The sequence below is a fragment of the Pteropus alecto genome, unplaced genomic scaffold, assembly GCF_000325575.1.
Source record: "Pteropus alecto unplaced genomic scaffold, ASM32557v1 scaffold778, whole genome shotgun sequence".
Taxonomy (NCBI): domain Eukaryota; kingdom Metazoa; phylum Chordata; class Mammalia; order Chiroptera; family Pteropodidae; genus Pteropus; species Pteropus alecto.
In genome coordinates, this window is record NW_006441062.1 from 334534 (window position 1) to 357037 (window position 22504).

The window sequence follows — 22504 nt, forward strand, 5'->3', positions numbered from 1 at the left end:
TTCAAGACACGTTATTAGGTGCTGTACTTCCTACAAAGTTAAATATGCAATCAAGTGGGACAGGTAAAGAATTTATTATAACACAAGGTATAGTGACATAATTGAGGTTAAAACACTCAATTATGTTCTGTAGGTGAGAAGAGGAAAGAATGATTCAATATTTAACCATGGGTTAAAATATTAAACATTTTTTTTAATACTGTAGGCCAAGTGATTCATTTAGTTAGGTATTCATAAATGTTTTGTTACTTTTTAAATCCTTTTCTGTTAATTTTTCTGTTTCCACATGTAGTTTTAGCTACTGTTTGGAATAGGAGTTATTCTTAATACCCCTGTGACAGTTGTATTTTTTCCTGCTGTTTTCAGAATTAAAGTGAAATTGCTTGAAAAATAGTGGCCTTTTTTTTTTTTTTTAAGATCTTTATCTGGAGCCTTTGAGGCTGCTATACAGTTGAGTTTAAGGTAGCTTAAAAGTCAAAATAGCTTTGGAAAGCATATTGAGTCAGGTGACTTCTCACTTGTTTGTGAATACCAGGGAGCATGGTGGTTATGCGTTCTGAGTTGGCCTTCTGAGCTCTGCCATCATGAATCTACCAGGGAACTCAGATCAGCAGAAAACATCCAGGTGTCCTAGATTCATAGAAGTTTTCAGTTGAAAGAGACCTTTAAGTTTATATCTAATCTCAGTTCAAAAAGATTGAATCCTAGAGATGTTAGGAGAACAGCCCGGTGGTCAGAATAATTTGCAGAGATCTTTACCAATTAATATGAATATTACTGCTGTTATTTCTCTGATAGATTTAAAATATGCTTATTTGCTATATAGAATTTTGCTGGCCATTAAGAATAGACATTTAAAGTAGATGACAAGTTAAAACATGAGCAGTTTTTATTTTGCATTTCTATCATTTTAATAATTATTATTTGTTCCAACTGTATCTTTTTCCTGCTATGAGCTTATGCTTACAAGGGCAAACATGATGCTTGATGGCAAAATGAAATTGTAACTAATCATTCACAGAGAAATAACTGTAAAGATATCAATTTGGGCGTTTATTTTAAAGAAAAATATATCTTTTAAACAGTTCAGAGAGTTTTGTCTTAATTCCATTTTATATTGTAGAATACAGAATTATATTACATATATTAGTTTTGGATAAGAATGATTATTATGGTTTTGCATCATATGTTTCATTTAGAATGCATGTACATAATTATTGTGACTTTTGTCCAGTTTTCATTGTGATTTATGTGAGATATCTAAGAATCAGAGTTTTCTCATTTTTCAATTTCTTACTATAACATGAAAATATCCTCCTTTTTGGTGAGTCACACACATATACAAGTACAGTTAAAAGAATATCATTCTGATTAATTCAGCATTAGATAGTCTCAGTGTGGTGCTTATAAGACCAGATTTTACAATAATACATGGATTTTTTATTACAGGTACATGTTGGGACTTGCAGCAATTCCAGCAGTTATACAGTTTTTTGGCTTTCTCTTTTTACCTGAAAGCCCTCGATGGCTTATTCAGAAAGGACAGACTCAGAAGGCCCGTAGAATTTTATCTCAGATGCGTGGAAACCAGACCATTGATGAAGAATATGATAGCATCAAAAACAACATTGAAGAAGAGGAAAAAGAGGTTGGCTCAGGTATGTGGAGTTCATATTTATATGAATTTTAAAACTACATAATAGTTTTATTTAGAAATTATATTTTAGTTTAATTTAATAGCTCTAAATTATGTAATGGTTTTATGTTTATAGCCAAAAAATAAATATATTTTAATTTTAAAAGCAATATAGTAATGGTATAAAAGAATGAAAAAAATGCAAAATGCAACTATCCTCACAAAATTAGTATTTTAATTTTTGTGTAGTCTCTTCTTTCTAAATTGGATATACTTGACATAGTTGTCATTATTTTATGTGTATGGGTATTTTTGAGCAAATGTTTACTTTATACATAAATTTGTCATATGTGAAGATATATGCGCATTGTTGTCCTTCCATATTAAAAAGTCAGTGTGAACTATTGTCAAAATCACTTTAGTAAAATTAAATAACTATTTACATGTATTACATTAATTTCTATACTAATTTTTATAAAGAATAAGAATACTTTTACATACTAGGTTTTGGAATAATTTTGTGTTTTCCTGTTTTCATTAAAACATTTAATTGTCTAATCAAAATTTTGCCATTTCAGAAAACCAAAAAAGAGGAAATTTCTAGTTAATTTATGTTGATGGGTTTATTTTCAGAGAAGAAAACATGTAGGGATTTATAAAGTTCTCAGGCAGGATCTGTAAACTTGACAGTCGGATTTGAGTAAGCAATTTATAGGATGCAAATTATGGGAAAAGGTAGACATTTTATAGTACAGTTTTTCCAACACCATTAGCCTGTCAGATTCACAATTCCCAAAATTGTATTGTTTTCTTGACCTTCTTTTTGTCTCTACATTAATTGATAGCTTAAATAGAGAAGCTGACTCGCATTTTTCAAATTATTTTTTTTATACCTGAGACAATGTCAAATACACATACCTCTTTATTGTTATATGTTCTACACAGGTCTTAGAAGGCCTGTTCACTCACCTTTTTCCATCATTTTTGGTGGAGCTGAAGGTTATTCTTTCCTGAAACAACAGAATGAACACTTCGCAGAAGCTGACCATTACATTAGCCACAGATGACTTGATTTAACTTTATATATGCAGCATAACAATGTGATGTTATTACCTTCTTCTTGCTCAGACCAAAGCCCTAACTAATTGTGAGCCCGTTCTACGTGGAGATCATTTTTCACAGTTTCAGGGCGTATGACCATGTGCCTGGTATTGTCAGCATTTCTAGAATAGTACATTAGTACAATTATTAAAGGGAATTTTGCTTTAACAAAGTAATTTACTTTTATAGAATTCAACATTGTGTTAATTTTAAAAATAATGATTTTTAAATGTCCGTTTAAATTACAAGTAACTTTTATGATCCTGTCTAAATTCCTCACAGCAGTATCTTGAATGAAATATGAGGTTTCGTAATAATCAGTTCACTTGAAACCCTGATAATGTGGACTGATAATGTGCGAGTGGAAAATCTTTCAAAGTATTGGTTTATTAACTACTACTGAGAATATTAGTTTTTATTAATTTATGTAAAGAATAAGACAACAACTTAATAAAAAGCCTTTTCGTTTAAGAGTAGGAATACCGTTGATTTTACTACAAAGCGTTAAATATGTAGCTTCATTTTGACTACTTAAAAATTTGTCTAGCTATGCAATTGTTGATGATGCACACTGTTTGTTTTGTTGACTATTCGATATATATAACCAAATAGATTTCTTCAGAAACTTGAGGTACATAGGATCACAGTTATCTACATCTGCTTTAATTTTTATCATAGAAGTCTTTGGGAAATAGGGTCCTATTTCTTGAGTGCAGATAAATTATTTATCTATTTTATCTGTTTCCTAATAATGCATTATATACACATTTGGCACAGGTTTTTAAAAATACTGTAATGTATTTCTAGAAACATTTGCCTCATGCTTGGATAAATACTCTAAACTTGGTAACTAATGAGATTAATAATTTATCCATTTCTGGATTTGTATTATTTGAGTACTATCATTTTGCTTAATTTAAAAACTAATCATTTATTCTTTTTTAAAAATACAGAATTAATAGCATTATGGAATGAATGCATATAGGAATATTTGCCAATGTTATATGGCACCGGTAATTTTGGACCTTGTTTTTATGGTTGAGAAATTTGACCCCAGTAAAACATGTTCTCTACAAGTATGAATTTTATTTCAGCATTGTCGTGTCTAGGAGCAAGAGGCTATGTCAGTTTAATTGAAAAATAGAGGCTGATGTTAGGGCTTATGTTAACAAAGAGCAGGGTCCTGGCTCTCAGTTTACATTAGAAAATGATAGGCTAGGTGGACAAATAGACATGAAGAAACAACTAACTTTGAAATAAAAAGAACGTCCTGGCGCAGGGAAGACAAGTCAGCTATGGCGTTGGAGGGTTAGACAGTGACGGGGTTTAACCTGTCTATGAATTCCAATGAGGTGACCTGTGAGCCATGGCTTAAAACATGGGAACTCTGGGCACTGGGGTGTGGCAGCCTGAAAGGAAGAACCTTGACCTAGCCACCACAGAATACTCAAGTATTCTAGGAGGTTACAAAGAAGTCATTTAACAAGACCCCAGTTTCTTTTAGGGAGCAATGTTTTATTGTTAGACATAGCGGCTTAGTTACCTGCCACCTGTGAGTTTGCCAAATAGGTCTGATTCCAGATCAGTAAACCACATCCTTCTCCAGCAGTTTCCAGTGGATTTGGGGACTTGCGACTGTTATGACACTCGCTTACATGACCTTTCTCCTTTTAAGATTTTTTTTTTTTGTGGCCACTTGAGTTTAAATTTGATCTCTGAGGAAAATCAGCATAGTTTCTGAAGTATGTATTAAATAAACTTTTTGGATGTGTGAGATGTCAATGCATATGACATTTAATTCTCCTGATTTCAAAACACACTTTATGTCTTTGTTAGTGAATATAGTGGCTGCTCAGGCTATGTCAGCTGCAGAAGTGAGGCTCACAGGTTATGCTGTGCAACGGGATTGGATTGTAATGGGATTACCTCTCTTCTGCACATGGCATAAAAGTCAACCTCCTTAGCATGTGATTTCTCTACTGTGGGTGGCAAAAAAAAAAAGACAGTTTATGGGAAAAGCAAAAAATTGGTTTTCACATGTGTTTAACACTGTTTATACATCCTGTAGCACTAATAAAGTGAAACCAGAAGAAACAACAGCTTGGTTTGGAAAGCTCCCTAGAGTGGGAGATAGGGAAATGAAGACTAGTCCTGGCTCCACCCCAAATTTGTAATCCTAAAAGGATTTTGAAGGAGTTGCTGAGCTTCAGTTTCTTTTTGGTTTGTAAGAAAAGAGAGCTAAGTTATAACAGCTGCACACTCTGATTTTTTAGAGTTTTAAAAGTCTGTGAGAAATGCCTGTTTGCTTGTTTGTTTTAATTTATAAATACTGTGGAGCAAGCAGTCTTTCATTCACAAATATTTATTGATTGATACTCAGTAGAGATGGGGATGTGGCAGTAAATAAAACAGGTAAGATTCTGGCCTATTCAGTTGGGAAGAGGCAAACAAATGATAAAAAATGATATATCAGTTAAATTATGATAATGGCTTTAAAGGAAACAAACAGGATAACAACATTTATAGGACCGAAAAGGTGTTACTTTAGGTAAGATGGTTAGGAAAGGCTTCTCTGAAAAGGTGAATTTGAAGAGTGAGAAAGAATCAGCAATGTAGAGAAATGAAGGGAAGAGTTCTGGGCAGAGGGAACAGCAAATGAAAAATTCTAAGTATCATTAAGTGAACTAGATTAATTTTTTGGAATTTTGATAATAGTTGTAAAGTGTTGCCCTAGACTGAGCTTTAAATTAATAGGGACACAATTATTACTTTTAGAATTAAAAGCAAATTTTAGTACAAAATAGTATACAGATTATTTCCATCATTTTGTTGCTCATCTCTTATGGTTTTTCTCCAGTTTATTTCAGGTAGCATAGATGTGTATTATTAGAGTTGTGACTTGTGTGTAGGACCGAGGTAGAAACCTGAGATACCTAGGTAATTGCTTAAGGCAGCGATTCACAAACTTTTCCACTTAGCTTCAAAGGCGAATGGAGAGAGGCAGGCCTTTTGGGATCTGGGTACTATAGCAAAAGGCGGCTGTAGTAAGCTCAACATTTATTTGAATTTTAATGTTTTATCCTAGAAATGAACAAAACTTTGTATTCTGTTCTTTTACATAACTGTTTTTATATGACTCTAAAAATGTTTTTTCCTAAATATCTGTAGTGCTTATTCGTTGGTTTAATATGTTCCATCAGTATGTAATGTACATGCCCTGGGATATGCCTCCCTCAGTTTGATAGACATGAACTTAAAGTATCTGGAGTTCCTTTCCTGAGCAAACCATTAGGCAAGGTATTGAAAGTTGGGTCTGCTTATATTACCAGCTATAGATGGTCATCTCCTAATATACTGGGCATACAGAATGGCAGAAAGCCTTTGTCAGGAGCTTTAGCTCGTAGCAGTAGGAGTTGTCTTCCACAGTAAGAAAAGTCAACCAACAAAAGAGGATTCTTCCAAAGACAGTCTTAGGGAAGAATCCATAAATGAAGATTGTGTATTCATGTATTTTATATCACCTTGTTTGATAGTACTAATTGACTTCAATTTCCTTTTTATAAATTGAGATATAATTGACATAAAACATTATATTAGTTTCAGGCATACAACATAATGATTCAATATATGTATATGTTGTGAAGCGATCACCACAATAAGTCTAGCTAACATCGATCACCACATATTGATATTTTTTTTTTTTTTTCTTGATTTCTTCCATTTCTTATCCTGTACCGGAAAACAACTATATATTCCTCCTGGGATGAGGTGAAAGGAAAGCCAAGGCTTCTGCTGATATGCCTTAGCAGAAGAAACTCCTTAGGCAGAGCTTAGGGAAAGTCTCAAAAAAGTCACCATCTCTGTTACTCCCCTCTCTGCTCTGCTTTGCTCTGCAATATTAAGGCAGGATCACTGGAGGGAAAATGTAAATAAGATAAGCTTTCGCTCCCTAGAGAAATATGCAAATGTTGATATTAGAACCACTACACAAAAACAAGAAAAGAAGCAGTATTTTGGGAGAATGAAGTTGTCAGGGCAGCTTCAGTGCAACAACAGATGGAGGAAAGAAAGCAAGCAAGGCAGAAACCGAGTGCAGACCGCAGGGTGGTGGGGAGCAGCCTCCCACAAACCTATTGTCTATTTATAGCACAGGGTCAATCCAGGGAACTTAAAAATGTATGTGGGCTTTTTATGTTTGTTTGTTTGTTTTTAAAAAAGGAAAGTAGCTTTTTTTGAGTGTTCCCTCTTTAAAAAATTATACATACAACAACTCTTTTCACAGTTAATATTACCTAGGTCACCTAGATCATAGATACTTCCGAAACAGATTTATTGAACGTAAGACTATCAGGGAGAAAGTTGGCCCTGCCCTTTGGTCACTAAAATCTTAATATTTAGGCATACATGAGAAGTAGCAACCCAGAGGCGGTATCTAATACTTCAGACTGAAGTTCCATTTAGGCTCACTTGTTGTTGTCATCTTATAGGGCATTCAGGTTACCTACGCAGTGTATAATTTATGCAAAAACATTCAAGCCAATAAGAGATGCATTATTTAATTTTATCAGCTGATCAACTCAGTAAGCTGGGTGAATGTGGCTCTGTGTTTTGCCTTTGTTGGGTACTTTAGTCTCCATCCTGGAAAGAAAGAATGTTATAAGGAGGAGAATTTATTCGAGACCTTTCTGCTAGTTCAGTTAAAATTTGATTTGATTTATGCCAGCTCTTTGGGGGTCATGTCTATCGTGTACAGAAAGGGATAGCTGCATTTCTCTCTTTTTTTTTCTTAGAGTAATTTCGCAATTAGGTCATCAAGTCTTATCTTCTCATAAGTTATTTTCTTTTTCTGTGAATTGACATCGCCTGTGGCCATTTCAACAAATCATATTCTGCAGAGAGGTCAGAGAGGGTAGATATTTATCATATTTTTATAGAAATCCTTCCCAAAGTTTCTTTAGAAATCTAATTCCCGCATAATGACATTGCAGTAGAATGCTCATCGTAGTTGGCATCTGCTGCACTTAGAGGAAAGCAGTCATCTTTCTCAATATTTCGGGTAGTTTTGCTTGTATTTTCTTCACGTGGTAGCACAGTGTTGTCTGACCCAGAGTAATGCATGTATGTTATTTACTGGATGAACTTGAAATAGATGTTGACAAATCGTTTCTCAGCAAGATGACCCCCAATTTTACAAATATAGGCAAAACATTTCTGTCCTGTTCTCGAGGTTATTGTAAAATTGCAAAAATTGTCAAAGTCTGAGGCCGTTGTACATATCTCCTATGCTAAATAGTAGATTAAAACGAAAGGTCAAGTAAAAAGCTGCTTTAATTCTCTTTCCTCATATTAACAAGCTATAAGCTGAAGGAATATTAAAATAACATACAACTTATGCAGATTTTAGTAAAATTCATTTTCTTAAGTGTGATGACTTATTTAAAAGAAATTTTATTGAACGCAACGTGGCTTTAAATAAAGGTTGCCTTCTATTTTCTAAACCCCAGAGACTTTTAAAATTTTAAGCAGAATTGGAATAGTTCTTGGACTTACATTAAAATGTCATCGCCTCCCCTCTTACATGGGGATAAAGAACAGCACAGAGAAGATTTTCCACTCCATATACTCATGGGAGAAGGAAATATTTTTCAGATTACCTGTAGGCTTTCAAGCCATTTTACTTGATTTATATTGAAAATCCAGACTGTCTTAGTAAGTCGATAAGGTAATATTTGAAGGCTTATCTTTCTGTTTCTTTCTAGCTAAGATGTATTTAAATCCATACCTCATAAAAAGAAATCCATGCTGGGGGAGTTGTGGCTGTGTCAAAGTTTTCTTTTTCCGCCAACACATTGTAAAGTTTCTGTTTTTTTAATGCTCTGTATTTAATGTAATCAAAACAGGAGGAGAAAAACCTAACAAGGTAAGTATTTCAAAAAGAATATAGTTCTTAGATTACTGCTTCAGAGTAGTTCATTTCCAACCTAACAAATCCATCATTCAGCACAGATGATGGTCTGCATTGTAAATAAAACCATACCCCCGGGGATTTTTTTCCTAGAGAAAAGACAAACTGCTGTGTCATTTAAAGGTCGCCTATTCTTTGGAGAAGGTTAGAGGAAGATCCTAAAGAAAACACAGTTTTCTCCATTTCGAAGGCATGGGCACATGGGCCATTCTTTAGTGTTGGGACTTTTTTAGTGGTGACAGGACGGTTCCACCGATGGACTCTAGAATCATAATATTAATTGCCCTGTAATATGCTTTCTGAAGAAACTTGCTTATTTACAACTATCAGAAGAGATCTTCTTGAATGTTTCTCAGAAATCAAAGGAATCGCTCTTAATTTTATTTTTCTAATATTTTTCAATTCAGTATTTAGGAGATGGAGTGGTCAAATACCGTTAGTTTTCTCCTTCATGTATCATTCTACCTCAGGCCCACTAAACCCTCTGGTCTACCCTCTGAGCAGTGTTTTTAATCAGTTTCTTACTGAACATTTACCAAAGATGTTTCAGTTACTTTCCTTATCAGCATCTATATTTCTTGAAATGTAGTAGCCACCACTAAGAAGATGTGTAGGAGAAAATTACTAGGTTTCTGAAGCTAGATCAATAAATAACCATGCAGCATACCTCAGAGATATTGCGGCTTCAGTTTCAGACCACCGCAATAAAACAAATATGGAAGAAAGTGAGTTGTCATCTTTTTGCGGGTGGAGGGTCTTACCTTCAATTTGTAGAAGACCTAACATCTGTGAAGTACAATAAAGTGAAGCACAATAAAACGGTTATGCCTGTATAAGTCATACTTTTAGTATAGTTTTTTTTCCTCCCCGAAAACATATTTTTCAAGCTATTTCCTTGAAAGTTACTCCCACTGCACATCTCAGAATAAAATAAACTTCAAAAGAATTTTTTAGAGAACGGAATGCAATAAACTGCTCTTTTCTAAAGGAGAAAGGGGCAGAGACTTTCAAAGCAAATTTTGCATAAAAAGCAGAGAACTTTTGTAGTTTTAACATTATATTTTAATAATACTAGTGTGAAAATACTAGTAACAATTACTATTTATGGAATGCCTGTTTTTGTAAATGTGTGTACATATGCACACACACACATTCTCTTTCTCTCTGATTCTTAAAACAACCTTGTAATTAGACATTATGATTCATATGGTACTGAGAAAATGTAGAGCTATCCAAAGGTCCGACAGCCAGGAAGTGAAAGAGGCAGGATCTGAGCCCCACCCCACTGCCTCTCAAGTTTCTCCTTGTTCTACTTGGCCAACTCTGCATCTCATGGCACCTCTGTGCTATGCAGTTTGGATATAGATATGGTATAGAAATAAAATATGGGCCTTGCTCTTAAGGAGCTTAGAACCTATCAGATTTACTTAAGAATGTCCTCCTTTTCTGAAAGGAAAAGACAGAAAACAAAATAGAAACAGTAAACCTTCAAAGTCCATTGACAAACTAATTTGCTTCCACCTTGAGAGTATATTTCCCATCAGTTTCCTCTTCCCTACTCTTTGTCATTGCCTGGCCTAGGTCTGGTGTTTATGCTCTCTGCTTAGGTAACAGTATCCACTACTGTCCTGGCTTGTATCTCCCCTCACCATCTACCTTCACCATGGCCTCCAGAGTTACCATCCCAACACATAGACAGGATCATGTCCCTTTCCTCTTCAGAAACAAGTTCCTTAACTAGTTATTAAATTTCCTTTAAAATCTGGTTTAAATTTATCGTTGCAGTTTATTTCACTGGAGCCAAAGCTCTGTCATCATCCCAAGAGAGAGAGGAAGATGCACCCCTGTTGACTGAGTGCCTGGGCACTGAGGGGGTGAGGTGGAGTCAGGAGTTCCTAAGCTTTGCTATTTAATCCAACCAGTGTACTCCGTAAAGAAAATGTAAAAATAGTCTAACAAAAAGAATATATTAAATTTGAGCACTAGCAACATAGTCTGTGCTAAAAAGGCCTTTTGAGACTATTCTTCATTAGGAAATTTAACACAATTCATTGTTCAGTTTACTTTTAGACCTTCTTTGAAAAAGGCTGAACTAGAAATGCTTAAGCATTTCTTCCTATTCAGTATATGCTGGTATTATTTTTGTGTTGCACAAGAGTAGAAAGTCTGTGAATTATATAAAATTATGTTTAATCTGAAAGAAAGAACTAATGTAAATATAGTAATATGGATATTTTAATTTTGCTTTTAATATATGTTTGAGGCTGATTCTTTGTTGGTAGAAAGACATTAATTTTGATGCTTTATTCCAAGAGTTGGCAAACTTTTTATGTAAAGAGCTGGGTATAAATGTGGCCACACAATCCCTTTTGCAACTACTCACTCTGCCATTGTAGCACAAAAGCAGACATAGTATGTAAAGGAATGAGTATGGCTTTGTGTGACTTTGTGTCAGTAAAATACAAAAAAACTTACTTTTTTTGTGCTATTCGGTTTTACTCTTTACACAATTCAGAAGCCAACCAAATTTGGCCCAGCCCCTTCTCTAACCAGTCATTAAATATGTCTGTTTTATCAGCTGCCTCAGTTTTTACTAGGACTAATTTGGGGTGCTACTTTCTTTTTTAAAAAATTTTGTACATTGAAGCATTCAACATGGTATTCCCTAGCAGGTGTGTTTGCTTTACTTTCTGTGCAGGTGGTGAAGTTGTATGCGTGTGTCTGTGAATGTGTGTGTGTATGTGAGTGTGCACATGGTGTATAGTCACAGAAGAACCTAAAAGATAGTATGCGGGGAAGCCTCTTGGTAATTGAAGCAGTGAGCCTTTATGAGACCCCTGTTCAGAACATATTAATGGCTGAGCCACAGTCCTGCATTTTCACAGCCTAACAGGTCCATCTTGACACACTCTGTCACATTTGATCTGATGGGATATCAGGAGAGGCAAGGATCACTGGTGAGAGATGGGTCTTATCATCAGATGCTGTGGCTGGCATGATTCCTTTTTTCACATGGGAACAGAAATCTTCACTCCCTTTCCTTGGATTAAAGTCAAAGCAAAATGATATCCTTTGTGGAAGACAAAATGCACAGGACAAAGAAATGATTTTATTCAAGCTGTTGCAATAGGGAGAAGGTTTTATTAGTGTGGAACTTTTCAAAGAGAAAGGAAAGCTGGGATTTTGTAGAACAGATAAGAGTCCTGGGGAAGGGTGGAGGTGGGTCTTATCTGGGAATAGGAGAGGACAGGTACCTTCCTTCTCTGTGTCCCTTGAGCACCTTGTTAATGCATCTCTGTGGCAGTCAGTATTCAATTTTTATGCCCCTGTCCCACTAGCAACTCAGCTTTATTTGTCTTTGCGTCTCCACCACCAGATCCAGACCCCGTCTTGCATCAACAAGGTACTTAATGCGTGTTTCTCTGATTGACTTTCTACTCATGGAAGGAGTAAATGGTGATGTCTGGTCTTTGACCTCTGAGATTTAGAGTAGGAAATGGAGTTCTTACAGCATGATAAACCTTCCCTGTGTGTGACTCAGTCATCCTAAAGCCCTGGGGAACCCTGAGTGTTTGATGAGAAGGAGATGTAATTCAGTGCACAGTGACTGTTGAATGATCCTGCTTCCAGGGGCAGATTGATATGTTTAGAAACTCAGTGTGGATTTTACTAAGACTATTTGGAATTTATTTGTGCATTAGGAGTTATTAGTGTTTACTCTTGTTCTCTAACATGTTGGGACCAATTAAAAAACTCAGCTTTTCAGGTCAAACATTGATGAGTACAATGAAATTTAAAATATAAAAGTTATAAAACCTTATGCGATTTATTATTACTATCTAATTTATTTTAAAGCAACCCCTTACTATATCTAAATCTGGGAAGTACCACTTGTAAATGAATGAATTAGGCTTTTATAATTATGGGTAACAGATTATAATTCAGAGTAGACCCTTAATAATATAAGTATGCACATTTCATGATGTGGTAGAATCTTCTTCTATGAAAGGGGAGTCTTATGAAATCCAAATATATTTTCACTAGCAATTACTATAATGGCTTTGGTACTCTTAAAACTAATGACAGTATTGACCATAGAATTGTAGTCAGAACCTTAGATGTGAAATTTGATAGTTGTTTTGTTTCTGCTACTTATTAGCTAGTTTATATTTAGATGTACCCACTTCAGGATGTAATCGGAGACTCATATTCTTCAAAAATGTTCTGCGAAAAATGTTTTAATTTTACCTTTTGAAACAGCTTAATGTCAGAGTTTTTATTCATTTCACAAGAATTACTGAAATAGAGAGGGGTCAAGATGGCAGAGTAGGAAGATCCTGAGCTTACTTTCTCCCACAAACACCCCAAAACAACAACTACAGATAAAATAACTCTCTCTGAGAATGCCTGAAGACTAGCAGAACAGATTTTCTACAGCTAATGATATAAAGAAGAAACCAGATCAAGACAGGTAGTAGAGGCATAGATGTGGTCTAGTCAAGGACCCACACCTCTGGTGCAGCGACATACAAGCAGGAGGGGATATCATGACCGCAGGGCTTCCCTCCTGAGAAGTGAGAGGTTTGAGCCATCAGGCTTTCTAGCCTGGGATACCTGCACTGGGAAGGGAAGCCCCCATAATATCTGGCTTTGAAAACCAGTCAGCCATACCCCTAGGAGAGTCAGAGGTCTGTAGAGAACCGAGATACCACTCTTAACGGACTCATGCACAAACTCATTTGTTCTGAGTCCCAGTATTGACGCAGCAGTTTGAAAAACACCTAGATCGTCCATGAAGGAGATACATTGACTAATTTTAGGGCGAGTGCCAGAGAGGCAGAAATCTGTTGGAAATTTCTTTGGAGATGGAAGCACTGCTGGCACCATGTTTTCGTTTGTCTATTTTTACTCTTTCTACCTGATTGGCCTAGCATTGGCAGGTGCCAGTTCTGATGCTCTTTATTAAGGTTTCTAATACCATTAACCCCACCTTGATGTTATTCTGAGGACCTGTCCCACTCAACCTGCCCAACCTGGCTGGGACCCAACCAAAGTGACTTCAGCTCTGCTACACCTGGCAGGCAGCCTTAGCTGCCACCGATGCCCCTCCAAAGTGGCTCCCTCTCCAAGGGGCCAGTTCCCACACCCGAGTGTAGATCAACCACTTAAAGAACTAGAATGAAGGTGAAAAGACAAAAGTGGTAAAAGCAATTATAACTGCAGTAATTAGTTAAGAGCTACACAAAAATATGTAAAGTATGAAACCAAAGCATGTAGTTTTAGAATGCTTTTAAACTTGATTTCGACTTAAAATAGACATATATATGTGCATATATATGTATAGGCTATTATACATGAGCCTCAGGGTAAACACAAAACAAAAACATATGATAGGTACACAAGAGATAATGAAAAAGGATCTTAAACATAACACTATCACAAGGCAAGAAAGCAAGAGAATTAAAAAGGAATAGAAAGGAACTACAAAACAGTCAGAAAACAATTAACAAAATTGCAGTAAGTACATATCTATCACGGTTACCTTAAATATAAGTGGACTAATTTAATCAAAAGACAGAGTGGTTACTTGGATAAAAAAAAAACAAAGCCTATCTATATGCTCCCTACAAGAGACTCACTTCAGATGTAAGAACACTCACAAAGTGAAGTTACAGAAAAAGGTGTTTCATGCAAACAGAAACAAACAAAAAAAACTGGATTAGTTATATAGTTGACTACTGAATAATGCAGCAGTTAGGGATGCCGACATGCCACACAGTCAGAAGTTTAAGTATATCTTAAGTCAGTCCTCCACATATGCATATTTTCAACTACAGATCAGAAATACAGTTGACTCTTGAAAAACAGATGTTTGAACTGTGTAAGACCACTTATACACATCACCTGTACTTCAATCAAATAGATTTTAAGACAAAGACTGTATTAAGAGACAAAGAAGGTTATTATATCGTGATAAAGGGATCAATTCAACAAGAGGATATAACACTTTAAAACTTTTATGCATTCAACATAGGAACACCTAATTACTTAAAGCAAATATGAATAGACATAAAGAGAGAGATTGACAGGATTATAGTAATAATAAGGGACTTTAACCTTCCACTAACATCAATGGATAGATCATCTAGACAGAAAATCAGCAAAGATACACTGGCCTTAAATGACACATTAAACCACATGGACTTAATATGTACAGAAAATTTCGACCCAAAACAGCCAGATACACATTCGTTTCAAGTGCACATGGAACATTCTCTAGGACAGATCGCATGTTATGCCACAAAACAAGTCTCAGTACCTTTAAGAAGATCAAAATCATATCAAGCATCTCTACCAACCACAACAATATGAATCAAGAAATCAAATACAAGAAGAAAACTAGAAAAACACAAATACATGGAGACTAACATGTTGTTAATAAACCAGTGGGTTAACAAAGAAGTCAGAGCAAATCAAAAAATACATTGAGACAAATGAAAATGGAGGCACAACATTCTAAAATATATGGAACACAGCAAAAGCAGTTAAAGAGGGAAGTTTATAGAAATACAGGCCTCAGGAAACAAGAAAAATCTCAATCTAACCTTAACCAAAAGGAACTAGAAAAAACAAACAAAAGCTCAAAGTTAGTAGAAAGAAGATTATAATAAAGATCAGTGCAGAAATAAATGAGATGGACTCCCCCTACCCCACCCCCCAAAAAACAGAAAAGATCAATAAAACTGAGAACTGATTCTTTGAAAAAATAAACAAAATTGGTAAACCTTTAAGTAGGTTTATCAAGAAACAAAAAGGACCCAAATAAATAAAATCAGAAAGAGTAGAAGTTACAGCTGACACCACAGAAATACAAGGGATCATAAGAGAATACTAGGAACAATTATATGCCAGTGATTGGACAACCTAAAAGAAATAGATAATTTCCTAGAAACATACAACCTTCTAAGACCGAACCAAAAAGAAACGTAAAATCTGAATACATTGATTAGTAGTAGCAAAATCAAGTCAGTAATCAAAACCTCCCAACAGACAAAAGTTCAGGACCAGAAAGTTTCACAAGTTAATTCTACCACACATTTAAAGAAGAATGAAAACTTATTCTTCTCAAACTTCCAAACATTGAAAAGGGAGGAATGAATACTTATTCTTCTCAAACTTCCAAACATTGAAAAGGGAGGAATGCTTCCAGACTCATTCTACAAGAGGCCAGAATTACCGTGATACCGAAACCAGACAATGGCATGACAAAAAAAGAGAATTGCAGGCCAATATCCCTGACTAACATAGATGCAAAAATTCTCAACAAAATATTAATGAACCGAATTCAACAATACCTTAAAAGGATCATACACCATGATCAACTGGGATTTATTCCAGGATAAGATGGTTCAATATCTTCAAATCAGTCAATGTGATATATCACATTAACAAGACCAAGGACAAAAATTAAATGATCGGATGTAGAAAAAGCATTTGACAAAATTTAACATTTATTTCTGATAAAAACTGTTAAGAAAGTACAAATAGAAGGAACCTACATCAACATAATAAAGACCACAACTCACTGCTCATACTCAGCAGTGAAAAGCGGAAAGTTTTATCTCTAAGATCAGGAATAAGACAAGGACCCGCTCTCACTACTTTTATTCAACATAGTATTGGAAGTTCTAGCCATAACAGTAAATCATGAAAAGGAAAGAAAGGCATCCAAACTAGAAAAAAAATAAATAAAACTGTCACTATTTTCAGATAACATATATAGAAAATGCTAAAAGCTCTACCAAAAATCTGTAGAACCAATAATAAATTCAGTAAAGTTGTAGGATACAAACTTAATATGCAGAGATCTGTCGTATTCCTGTACACTACCAGAAAGAGAAATTTAAGAAAATAATCCCATTTACAATTGCATAAAAAAGAAAATGTCTGGGGAGGTGGCTCCATAGTGTAGTGGTTAGCACATCTGCTTTACACACAGAAGGTCCTGGGTTCGTGCCCCAGATGGAGCCATGGACCATACCCCGGGTGTACCAGGACCCAGGTGCACATGGTGAGTGTATGGGAGGAGACTCCCTGCCTTCAGTGATCCAGTTCTTAAGGGGAAACTGCAACATCCATAGGTCAGGGGTAGAAGAGGAGGGGTATTAAAGAGGGGGAATAAAAATATATATATATATATATCTGGGAATAAATTTAACCAAGGAGGTGAAAGACCTGTACTCTGAAAACTCTGAGACATGGATGAAATTGAAGGTGACACAAATAAATGGAAGGATGTACCATGCTAACGGATTGGAAGCATTAATATCGTTAAAATATCTATACTACTTCAAGCAATCTACAAATTCAGTGCAGTTCCTATCAAAATACCAATGGTATTTTTCACAGAAATAGAACAAATAATCATAAAAAATTTATGTGGAACCATAGAAGACCCCAAATAGCCAACAAAATGTTGAACAAAGTTAGAGGTATCATATTCCTTGATTTCAAATTATACTGTAGAGCTCTATAATCAAAACAGTATGGCACTGGCACAAAAACAAACATATATATCAATGGAACAGAATAGAGAGCTCAGAAATAAACTCATGCTTATGTGGTCAATTAACTTATGACAAATGAGGAAAGAAAATACAATGGGGAAAAGACAGTTTCTTCCATAAATTATGTTGCATAAGCTAGCAAAGACATGCAAAAGAATAAAACTGCACAAATTTCTACACTATATACAAAAATAAATTCAAAATGGATTCAAGACTTAAATGTAAGACCTGAAGCCTTAAAATCCGAAGCCTTAAAACTCCTAGAAGAAAAAATAGACAATAAACTCTTTGGCATTGCTTGTAGAAATATTTTTTTGGATATATCCCCTCAGGCAAGGAGAACAAAAACAAAAACAAATGAAACTACATCAAACTAAAAAAACTGCACAGCAAAGAAAACCATCACCAAGATGGAAAGGCAGCCTACTGAATGGGAGAATGTATTGGCAATTGGTGTATCCAATAAGGGATTAATATCCAAAAATATATGAAGTGCTCAGACAGCTTAACATCACCCCCCCGCAAAATAAAACCCAAACGTTCTGATTAACAAATGGACAGAGGACTTGAATAAACATTTCTTCAAAGAAAACATACAGATGGCCAACAGACACATGAAAAGATGCTCACCGTCACTAATCATCAGGGAAATACAAATCAAAACTACATTAAGGTATCACTTTTCATATGTCAAAATGGTTATTAAATAGACAAGAGATAACAAGTATTGGCAAGGATGTGGAGAAAAGGGAATCTCCATGCACTGTTGGTGGGATTGTAAACCAGTACAGCCACTATGGAAAACAGTGTGGAGATTCCTCAAAAAAATTGAAAATAAAGCAACCACATGACCTAGCAATTCCACCTCTGGGTATTTATCCCCCCAAAACATAAACACTAATTCAAAAAGATATATGCACACCCATATTCATTGTAACATTATTTATAATAGCCATACTATGGAAACAACTTAGGTGTCCCTCAATAAATGAAAAAAAGTTATGTTATATATGTATATATGCATACGCACACAATGGAATATTATTGAACCATAAAGTTCAAAATTTTGCCTTTTGCAACAACATGGATGAATCTAGAGGATATAGTGCTAAGTGAAATGAGGTAGAGAAAACAAATACCGTATGATTTCACTCATCTGAGATCTAAAAAATAAAACAAATGGACAAACAAAACAGAAATAGACTAATAGATACAGAGAACAAATTGATGGTTTCCAGGGGGAAGTTGGTAAGGGTATGGATGAAAAAGTGAAAGGAATTAAGAGGTACAAACTTTCAGTTGTAAAGAAGTCACAGGGATGTAATGTATAGTACAGAGAATATAGTCAATAATATTTTAATAACTTTTGTGACAAATGGTTACTAGACTTACTGTGGTGATCACTTCATTAGGTATATAAATGTTGAATCAGTGTTTTACATTGATTCAACATTTACATTCAAAATTTTAGATTACTTACTATCTTTTCGAATAATATGTTTTAGAATATGAAGTCTGTTATCCTCATATGGACGAATGGCTATAGCTCCTTACCTATGTAGGTGACATTTCTGGCAGCAAGGAGAGAATAATATCATTTTAAACTCATTTCTTTTAAAGAGGAAGCTTGTAAAACAATCAGAATTTTCTTATTTTAATTTATCTGTTAGCAATTTGTTTGAAATTATATAAAGAAAAATTATTTTTTGAGCATTTCCTACATGCCATTTACTGTGCACAGCAGTTTGCATGGCATTATTATATCATTAATTCTATAAAAATCCTGTGAAATAGTTGGAGTATTATTATTATACTATTTTTGAGATGGGAAAAAAAAACGAGACTTAGAAAATATAGGTTTCCTTGCCTAATAAATGGCAAAAGTCAGAATTCAAACTTGTTTTAATTCAGATGCATATTTTTAATCATTATTCCCTATTTCAATGAATTTTAAGATTTTTGCATATGAAAAGTATTAACATTTTAGTTCATGTTTTAAGATTTGCCTTAAGAAGTATTCATTTTATTATAATTTTATATATATAATGTGTTGGTTTATAGAGAAACATAGGCTATTCAGTTTCTTTCACAGTTTTTCTTGAAATATAATGTATTTTCACATCATTTTACTAGTTGGAATTGAACAAAATGAAGCTCCCTTCTATGCCTAGTATCAGTTCATTTGTTTATAGTTTCTGCCATGTTAAGATGAGCTCCCAAAGATAATTTTTCAAGCTTTTTCTGACTCAAATCAGAGAAGTTTTGTTTTTGTAAATAAAAGTTGATCAAAATGTATTTATTGAATATCCTCTATAATAGAGGAGAGGCGGTTAAGAACTCAGACTGGCATTTATAAGGCTAGGATAATTCATTCTTCCACAAACAGTATTTGATGTCTTACTATGTGTTAGGCACTATACTAGGTTCCTGTATGGCTTGCTCCCTCACTTCTTCAGGTCTCTTAATCAAAAGACACCTCATCAAAGAGACAACTCCTCAACAGGGTTTTACAATAATAATGGCTGTCATTTGTTGAGTAATTTCTTGTGCCAAATACTATTCTTAGTCCATACTATTTGAAATTTAATTCATACAATTCTCACAGTTAAAGAGGCAAATACTGTTAGGATACCCATTTCACAGATAAAGAAACAGCTTCAGAGTGATTAAGTAATTTGCCGAAGATCACACAGCTGGTTAAATGGCAGAGCCAGGATTTGATCTAAGTAGTTGTCTCTTAAGCACCATACTCTATAGCCTCTCATACTGAATAAAATAGACAAGGTCCCTATCCTGATCGAACTTATTTCTAGCTAAGAGACAGTCACTGCCTAACAAAATAAATAAACAAGACACTATCAACTGCTGTCATTAAAATTGAAATTATTCTGGGGAGTAATGCGGGACTATTCTAGGATGGGTGATATAAAAATGACTCACAGAGACAGGGGCAGACAACAATGGGGTTGTGTGGACAGCGGAATATGAAGGAATCAGTTAAACTTATTAAATCATGTAAATGTTCTGTAATGTTAGCTGTTACTATTACACTTATGTAGCCCTTTGAAGTATACAAAGTGCATTGATTCAGAATACATTTTTTATGGCACTCAGTAATATCAGTGATGGTAGGTTGTCATGTGATACATTTGTGTTTCTTTTAGTGATTCCATTAACCAAAGAAGAATAGTCATCAAAATCATAATTTAAACAATTAGAAGGGTTTGTTTATTATATTTTATTATTCAAAAACCTAACATATCCCTTGAATACTTGAAAGAGATGAGTTTAGGACATATAATCATTTTACCAAAGGAAGTATAACTTCACAAATAGATAAAATAATTGTCTCATAAAATATAGTTTACCAAAATATATATGATGCTAAAATTCTCCTATATAGAAATGATGATTCTTTTATATTTATTTTGCTATTTCTTGTATATTTTAATGTTTGGGGAATTGATAAACTTAGAAAAGAACCTATGGTAAGTGGCAAGCTTGCATATCCATTGGCAGCAGAACTTTTATTACATTCATTAATTTATTCATTTAACAAACATTGGGCACCTACCAAATGCCGGACTCTGTTCTCACTGCTAAGAATACAACAGCAACCACAGCACAGACTCTGCCTTTGTGGATCTATATTCTGGTGAAGTAACACAGTCAGTAGAGGAATATATAACATACTAAGGAGTGTTAAGTATGATAGGAAATGGTAAAGTTCATTGGGGAGAGAGCGTTAAGAGCCTGGGGGTTAGAAAGTTGAGGAGTTGTCTCTTTGATGAGGTGCCATTTGATCACAGACCTGAGAAAGCGAGAGAGCAAGCCATGCACATGTTTCCAGGAAGAGTGAAGTGGGAGGACCAGCAGGGGAAGGTCCATGGGATGAGACTGTGCTTCGAAGAAGCCAGTCCTGCCTACATGGAGTGAAGGAAGTGGAGAATATTAGGAACTGAATCTCAAACACTGGTTGAAGGGCAGATCATGGAAATGATCTATATTAAATCATTCGCCATAATATATCTAGAGCCTAGGTAAAGTGCCTGGATCTCAGTAATTATTTATTTGAATGTGACATTTAAGTTTAGGAATATGTATAATCCAGGACACTTTTGGATTATATTTTGGAAACACAACTCGAAGTGACTTAAATGGAGAGATGGTGTAGCTTATGTAAGTTAAAAGTTAAGCTTCCTTCTTGAGTTTGTATATGAATACATGAGCTTTATTTTCAGCTTGTCTCTCCCCATATGCTGGCAAAAGTAGCTATTAGAGGTTCTGGTTTTGCCTTAAGTTTTACTTCTTAGCAACGTAATGGCACCATAGGCCGCCTCTCCTGAGAATGCCAAAAATTTCAGAAAGGGCTCTTATTAGCCTATCTGCTTCATGTGCCCACCACTGAACCAATCATAATGACTAGAGTTTATGGTAGCTCAGTCTTAACCATTCCAAACAACATGGACTGAGAATTGGGGAGAGGTGATTCTCCAAACAGATGTTGACAGATAAAATATGTGCATGTAGAAGAATAAGAAATAGAATCCTAAATTACATTGAACTCCAAAATATGATTGTCAGCTTTATTCTAAGGGTGCATTCGTACTGAGCAGCTCTGCCTGCCAGGTGAAATAGTAAGCTGCCCAGTGACACTGGCCAGAGACCTCATTATTGAGAAGATCTTGGTATGAATGACTTGCTCTGATAAGGGACTGTTAGATAGAAGGATTAGGAATATTTTTACAACAAAACTGGAAACAACTTTTAGAATGGTGCTATTTTCAGCATCAGAATCACCTCTGCTGAGAAAAAAGAAAGGCAAATAATATGTCACATGAGAACAGGCCTTCTGTATTTCTGTCTTGTTTTTCGTTCTCTCTAGAAGCTTAGCACTATACTTGAAAATATTACATTAATATCTACTAAGTGATAAAAGTCTGTGATAAATAGCAACTGAGGAGCTGAGCCTGAGTAACTTTTATATTGTGTTGAAGTATTCTCTTTCTTTTTAATCTATATGCAAATAGTTCTAGCTATGCATTAATTAGCAATATTACCTTAATTATATCACATAACCATTTGGGGCTTCAATTTCTCCAACTATTAAAGAAAATAAGTGTTTCGTGTTAATGGCACAGTGTTGAGATCTTTTTTTTTTAAGTCTGTCCACTCTTGTCATTTCTCTCTCCCTCTCTCCCTCTCTCCCTCTCTCCCTCTCTCCCTCTCTCCCTC

At 34.9% G+C, this 22504-nt stretch overlaps 1 protein-coding gene across 1 annotated transcript in view; it reads left to right on the forward strand.

Moving 5' to 3' along the window:
- The window catches only part of SLC2A13 (solute carrier family 2 member 13), a 305609-nt gene that overhangs the window by 68244 nt on the left and 214861 nt on the right, over nt 1–22504 (forward strand). The window contains exon 3 of the mRNA XM_006918238.3: nt 1450–1658. Coding sequence (XP_006918300.1) covers nt 1450–1658 — 209 coding nt within the window. The remainder of the gene's footprint in view (nt 1–1449; nt 1659–22504) is intronic.